Source organism: Grammomys surdaster, unplaced genomic scaffold, assembly GCF_004785775.1.
Source record: "Grammomys surdaster isolate TR1022 unplaced genomic scaffold, NIH_TR_1.0 126313, whole genome shotgun sequence".
Classification (NCBI taxonomy): domain Eukaryota; kingdom Metazoa; phylum Chordata; class Mammalia; order Rodentia; family Muridae; genus Grammomys; species Grammomys surdaster.
This window is the reverse complement of record NW_021621113.1, coordinates 447,328-454,833: the sequence shown is the minus strand read 5'-3', so window position 1 is coordinate 454,833 and position 7,506 is coordinate 447,328. Positions and strand designations below refer to the sequence as shown.

General features: G+C 51.3%; 1 protein-coding gene across 1 annotated transcript; it reads left to right on the top strand.

Annotated features, from left to right (window-relative positions):
- The first annotated feature begins 680 nt into the window (after window positions 1-680).
- Gja4 (gap junction protein alpha 4) lies at window positions 681-3,240 on the top strand. The gene is made up of 2 exons (XM_028759855.1): window positions 681-795; window positions 1,687-3,240. The coding sequence occupies exon 2, from the start codon at window positions 1,704-1,706 to the stop codon at window positions 2,703-2,705; it is 1,002 nt and encodes a 333-aa protein (XP_028615688.1). The 5' UTR covers window positions 681-795; window positions 1,687-1,703; the 3' UTR covers window positions 2,706-3,240.
- The last annotated feature ends 4,266 nt before the right edge of the window (window positions 3,241-7,506 follow it).

Below are 7,506 nucleotides of genomic sequence, written 5' to 3'. Positions count from 1 at the left end.
ACACCTAATAAGAAGGAGGGTAGGAAACCAGGCCTGCCAGGTTTATTGTGGCTTTCCCAGCTGCAGGCTGGTCCTCAATCCCACGCTCTTTCTTCATACTGAAGCCAGAATGAATGACAGAGTTCTGCCTGCCTCCAAATTCCCTCGGAAGATGTCTCCTCTCTTTTAGAGGCACCAGCTGGAATCCAGCTAAAGGACAGGAGCTTCCCTCCACTCCCAGTCTCTCAGATCAAAGGACCCTTAGGAGTTCCCTAAGTGACTTCTGATGGTATAGCCCGTCCAGGACAGGTGAGGTAGAGACCCCTAGATCCACCGGATTCTAGGTAGGTAGAAGTCTCAACCCTCTCCAATGTGGGTCCAGTGTCCTAATAAACTGGAGACACGGATGAGTCTCCCTTCTTATCCCACCCACTTCTCACAGCCTCCGGACCAGGTGCCAGATCTGACAGCTGTCACTACAAAAAACGCTTTCAAATCGTGCTGCGGACATAGGGGGGGCACTGGACCTGGGGAGAGTGCAGTCTGGGATACTGGAGGGGTCAGAGCAGAGAAACAAGACAGCTTCCATCTCCCTGCAACCTAAGAAACACAATCTGGGCGGGTCCTGGGAGTCTGTCCCTCCCAGGCCCCGCCTCCCTGCTCCCCAGAGCCCTCTGGCTGGCGTTTCCTGCCCTAAACCCGCAGCTGCGCGCTATTTAAGGCGTCCTGCGGGAGGCGCGGTCCTGCAGGATTCCCGCAGGCGCAGCTTCGGCTTCAGTCGTTCCCCTCTACCTGGGCCAGCCCGGAAAGCAGGCGGTGAGTCCGGGGAGCGGGGAAAACGGTTCATTCCACTGCGGGGGGACTGAGGCTTGATTGCCCCGGGGCGCCAGACAGGACTGAAGCCACCAGCGGCGCTCACCTAGCCTGCCTTTAGCCAGGCTCTTGTGCTTAGCGCCCTTCCCTCTTTTCTCATTAAACCCTTAAGGAGAGACTGAGGCACCGGAAGATTCACTAATCCAAATCCCCAGGTGGTGAGAAGAAAGCATCATTTGAATGTAGGTCTGGTAGTACCTGCTTTACTTCTAAGAAAAGCACCCACACACTACCACATTTTCACACACACCATAAAATGTTCTGGAAACGTTGGGACCTCCACCTAGCTATGACCATTCCTTTCAAGGGTCTAGAATGGCTGCAGCAGCTTTGGAGGGAAGGGAAGTAGGATAGGACCAGGTGTATTTACTAAAATCGCAGGTGGTCCTTTTTGTAGGCACGTGGACCAAATGCCTTGGGCTTCTAAGCTCCTCACCCCATCTTCCCTCACCGCCCCCCCAGCCCCACAGGCAAGTGCAGAAGTTAAAATGAGGTGTGGAAGGTAGGAACAGGGACCCCCTAATAAGCTGAAAATGACATCTCTCCCCACCCCTGCCATCTTGGGGTAGCCAGCCTTGTACAAAAGGGAGGAAGGGCATGGCACAACCGTGTAACCTTGGATAAGTTCCTCAACTGTTTGTTTCCATAGGAACCTCTATTCAATCCAAGACGTCTTTGGGCTGTGGTCACCCTGGGGCACTGGCCTGTGAAAGAAAGCACAATGTGTGACCAGACAGGGACCCCAGCACTGGCAGACCTCCCATGGGCTAGGGGGAGCTGAGAAAGGCATTGTGCTGCCCCGCTGACGGTTCTCTGACCCCTGTCTCCCTGCAGAGAGAGGCCCTGGAAACATGGGTGACTGGGGCTTCCTGGAGAAGCTGCTAGACCAGGTTCAAGAACACTCGACCGTGGTGGGCAAGATCTGGTTAACGGTCCTCTTCATCTTCCGCATCCTCATCCTGGGCCTCGCTGGCGAGTCGGTGTGGGGTGACGAACAGTCTGATTTTGAGTGTAATACAGCCCAACCAGGCTGCACCAACGTCTGCTATGACCAGGCTTTCCCCATCTCCCACATCCGATACTGGGTACTGCAGTTCCTCTTCGTCAGCACACCCACCCTGATCTACCTGGGCCACGTCATCTACCTGTCTCGGCGGGAAGAGCGATTGCGGCAGAAAGAGGGAGAGCTTCGGGCACTGCCATCTAAGGACCTCCATGTAGAACGGGCACTGGCTGCTATAGAACATCAGATGGCCAAGATCTCGGTGGCAGAGGACGGTCGTCTTCGGATTCGTGGGGCGCTCATGGGTACCTATGTGATCAGTGTACTTTGTAAGAGTGTGCTGGAGGCAGGCTTCCTCTATGGCCAGTGGCGCCTCTATGGCTGGACCATGGAGCCAGTGTTTGTGTGCCAGCGTGCGCCCTGCCCCCATGTTGTGGACTGCTATGTCTCTCGACCCACTGAGAAAACTATCTTCATCATCTTCATGCTGGTGGTAGGAATCATCTCCTTGGTGCTCAACCTGCTAGAGTTGGTACACCTGCTGTGCCGGTGTGTCAGCCGGGAGATAAAGGCACGAAGGGACCACAGCGCCCGCCCAGCCCAGGGCAGTGCCTCAGACCCTTACCCTGAACAGGTTTTCTTCTACCTCCCCATGGGTGAGGGACCCTCGTCCCCACCTTGTCCCACCTACAATGGGCTCTCATCCACTGAGCAAAACTGGGCTAACTTGACCACAGAGGAGAGACTGACCTCTTCCAGACCTCCCCCGTTTGTAAACGCAGCCCCCCAGGGTGGCCGGAAGTCCCCTAGCCGCCCCAACAGCTCTGCATCCAAGAAGCAGTATGTGTAGGGAACTGGGGCTTAATGTCACTCAACAGAGCTGTCCTGAGGAACATGTGTAGCTTGGATGCCTCTCAGGTGGCCCACTCATCAATGGCACCTCAGAGACAACTGGGCCAGGGAGGTGTTCATCCGCTGGGCAAAGGACCTGATCACAGGTGGTTCTGGAGCCTTTGTGATGACCAAAGGACACTGGCTTCTTTCCAGAATGTGACTCTACCCAGACTCTGTCACAGCAGGTGGGGATGCTCTTGGCTAAGTGTGCTGTGAACCCTCTGATCCTTTTCACCTGATGCAGAGGGACCCAGAGCCAAGTTGACTTTTGAGCCTCCCCTATCAGATGGGTCACTGAACCCTGAGTTTTCATCACACCCCACTCCTCCTGGGAAAAGGCATTGATGCAGGCTGCTGGCTCGGCTTCATCACCCGGACAGACACAGCCCGCGCTGGATCTGGCCCTTTCCAGGGGAACTGGTTGGTGTCTTGTTTCTCTCACTCCTAGTTCCACTGCTTATGATCCTAAAATAAACAGGACTCCATCATAAGTCAGGGGTGCACTGATGTCGTCACGGATGCCGGGGAGGTGGGCGGGTGAGGGCGAGGCAGTTATTTTACACAGACTTCCTTTCTTTCTGGTCTTCTACAGCCCAGCTCCAGTTAGCACCCTAAGACCTCAGATTCAAATCCTTTCCCTCAACACCAAGTCCTCATGACTCTTACTTTTGAAGCACCCCAGCACTAGGGTCTTTTCACCCCATTCCCACATTCCGTCCAGTGTCCTGGCAATCAGCTGCCCATTAATCAGCCCAGTCGGTGTGTCTTCCTGTCTTGTCCCATGCCCATCAGTACCCCAGCCTGCTGTCCCCAGCAGTGTGCCTGCCTCCTGACGAAACATTTGCTCCCAAGTGTACCTGTTACCAAGGCTGTCATAGTCTAACTAAAAATTTTCCCATGTGTCCTTCCCACCTCACCGTAGGTGCCTGAGGACTTTTATTTTTCATTATTTATGTGTTCATTTTACATCCTGATTGCAGCCCCCTCAGTCCCACCCTTCCTTACCCTTCATCCATTCTCTCCTACCCTTCTCTAAGGAGAAGGGGACCTCACCCCCTACAAGCCCTCCCAGGCACATCAAGTCTCATCAGGACCAAGACATCCTCTTCCACTGAGGCCAGACAAGGCAGCCCAGCTAGGGGAAAGAGATCTAAAGGCAGGCAACAGAGTTTGAGTCTGAGTGCCTGAGGTCTTCTAAGAGGTGGTGGGGGTTAAGGGTAATTTGTATGTCTTCTAGTCAGCCTATGAGAAGCACAACCCAGGGGCCTATGTCTTAGTCTGTGTATCCAGAACTCACTGAGGATCCTAAACAACAGAGTGCCGACGGTCCTCTTCCCACCCTGTCACTCCCTGGAGCCTCTGAGCGCCTATGACCTGGAAAGGGTCAGAGGAGTAAGATGCGCTTATAAAAGCTCACACCCGGATCTTAAGTTTAAATATCGCTCCCACGTGTGGCCTGGAGTCGATCAAGTCCGAGTCACAGTTTTTCTCATCTCTAAAACAACAGAAGCAGGCTGGGGATGAGCTCAGCTGATAAGAGGTCCTGCCTAGCGTAAGCAAATCTCTGGGTTGGATCCCCAGCGTCACATAAACGTGGCGTGGGGTTGGATGGCTGTAATCTCACTCAGCACTTGGGAGGAGAAGGCAGGAGGCCCAGAAGGTCAAAGTCATCTTTTTGGCTCTATTGTGAGTTTGAGACCAGCCTCACCTTCCTTGTGAAGGACATAAGATAAGTAAAAGCAAGTGGCTGCCTGGCTCATGGGAGTCAAACAAAATTCACCCCACACTTTCCAGCAATGCCTGGAAGATGACATCTGTTCTCCTCCAGGAAGCCTTCCCTGATTTCAGCAGCAATGGCCACTACTTCTCAGGGTCCCAACCACTGTTAGGAACACGTCTATCTCTATGAGTTGTTACAGAGACTCAGATCTGATGGTGAACTTAGAGACTGAGAAAGTGGGCCGGAAGAAACAGGTCTGTGTTAGAAGGCCTGATCCAGGAGGCTGAGTCCCTCCTCAGCTGAGGGGTCAAAGGTTGTAGGCTGTCAGAGCCATCCCTGTCTGAGGCCCTGGGCACCTGTTTTCTGTGCCGTCTACCTGGCCTACCTTGCTTGGAAGGGTGACAGGTTTAATGCAGATGAGCATCCTGACTGTGAGCTCATGTTCTCTGAAGTTGATATGAGGGCTGGGGTGAAGCTGGGCCTGGGAGAAACTGGGGATTTGGGATTAAAACTGGCAGCCACACAGACACAAGGACAAACCAGCTGAGGGACAGGGCGGGGCAGTGGGTGGGGCCATGTGCTTTGGGGAGGGGTGGTATGTATGCAGACTTTGCAGTGAAGGGCTTGGAGGGCTCCATCCCACCTGCCTTTGATTGACAAAGCCCCTGTAACCACAATACCAAAATGCTGATGAAAAGGGGGCTGAGACAGTATGAACATGTCCTCTCCCAGTGCTGGGCCCTGGAGGTCCAGACTCTCAGTTTCTGAGGCCATGGGTGAGAATCCCCTCACACCATTCTCTTGGTTCCTAGTAGTGTTCGAGCATCTTTCTGCTCTTTTAGGATTCTATAAGCATCACCTCCACCTTATTAGGCCGTTCTCGATCATTCTCCTTCCCTCCTTTCCCTCTACCTCTTGTGTGTGTGTGTGTGTCTGTGTCTGTGTGTGTCTGTGTGTGTGTTTACACGTGTGTTCATATTGAATTCGATCCAAAGACATCATTTCTATTTGATTATTCTGGGAAAGACCCTATTCCCAAATAAGTTTACATTTTGGAGCCCAGGATTAAGACTTCAGCATGTCTTTGAAGGACACAACTTGACTTACACAGATACCCTCCTGATCTCCTCACTTCCAAACAAGGGACCCTAAGGCCTAGAGAATGTACTGGCATATGCAAAGCTCAGTGGTCCTGAGGATGTGAGGTATGATGTCACTTTACACCATACCTTTCCATTGCTCCCCTCCTTCCCCCACCAGCCCCTCCCTCCACCCAGACTGAAGTAAGCTCTAAGAAAGGGCACAAGCTAGGGTTAGGGGACTCGGCTCTGCCTCCCGACTCTCACTTGACTATGGTTCTGTCCATTCTCTGGGCCTCAGTTTCCCCACTGTGAAGTGACTGGGTTGGATGAGAGCCAGGACAATCAGACTCAAGGAATGTCACATGGAGAAATGTGTCACCGTGTTTGGCCTAAAGCTCATGAGTGATGTGTTATTTTTTCATGAATCAGAATAGACTCAATGTTATTTTATAAAAAGATAAATTCCAGTCACTTGGATTCAGCACTGCCTTCCTGGGTAGGCAAGAGAAGTGCAGGGTGATATGAAGTACATGTAAACAAAGCAGGGGGCTGTGTCACGCCGGGCAATATCAAAACTTCCTCCTGACCTAACTGTGCGGCTCACTGGCCTCTAGGTTGCTGACCTCAGGATTCCTTTTTTTCTTGTTTTTCTTTGACTTTCGTTGTGAGTTTGGTTTGATTTTCTTGAGAATGGGTCACTCAGTAATCCAGGCTGGCCTGGCTAGAACTAAGGGTAAAGAAACACATGTAAAAATACCACAGTATTCTGTATGTTAACTTCAAAAAATAAAAGATATGGCTGGATATGGTAGTGCAAGCCCTTTAGTCTGCACTCTTCTGGCAGAGAGGGGCAGACCTCTGTGAGTTCTAGGCCAGCCTTGTCTACATAGCGGGTTCTAGACCAGCCAGATTCAGTGCCAGCACCCACATCAGGCAGCTCAGAACTACCTCAAACTTCAACTCCAGGAGATCTGACATCATCTTCTGGCCTCCACAGACACTGCACACATGCACAAGCACACACACACACACGATAGATGATAGACAGACAGACAGACAGATGGTAGAATATACTTTAACACTATCTGTTCCCATATTCTTTTATGCTTATGTTCAGATAAAATCAGAGTAACAGTGTATAACAGTGTGCCCATACTGTTCTGCCTTTTGCATTTCCCTTGAATCACCAGCTTCCCTCACACCATTAAATGCCTTTGGAGACACAGATTAGATCACGGACTGTGGGTAGCTCCACTCTAGGACTTCCGATTCTCCCAACTCGTGCTCTTCTATGCTAGATGACAATGACATAGACGCTGCACAGACGTGGTTTCCCAATTCCTATTTCTTTGAAAGAAAGATATTCCAAGAAGTGAAGTGAAAGGAAGAGTCATAAGCTAGGAAATTGTAAACTGAAAGAAAGTTAGGGGCTTTCTCTCTGGGAATGAAAGTAAGTCATTGTAGATGTCCAGAAATATGGACACACCCTAATTACAAGAAGGGACAACAGTGACCTCCAAGTGGTTGGAGATGGTGCTGTCCAAGAGGAGCCAAGGGAGCCAGACCCAGAGGTCCCCTAAGAACACTGGACAATTATTCTCTAAGGGGAATAAAGCCGAGAGAAACTGTGCCTTTGAGGACATGAGGTGATAATGTGCCAAATGGGGAGACATCTCCACTCTTGATCACAGAACACAAAGGCTAAAGATAGACAACCTAGCCTGGAGAGTGCAGAAGGCTGCTGAGAAGCTACTTCTCAGTGATTTTATGCCTTAGCAATTCACCTGGCATCTATCTCAGTGTGTAAGATCAGGTGATTTAATACTTTTGCCCCTAAATAACTCAGAGTCCCAGAAGTAGTTACTGGGTAACCTTTCTGCATTGATGTGATATCAGCAGTACTCTGTGTGTGTGTGTGTGTGTGTGTGTGTGTGTGTGTGTGTGTGTGTGTGTGT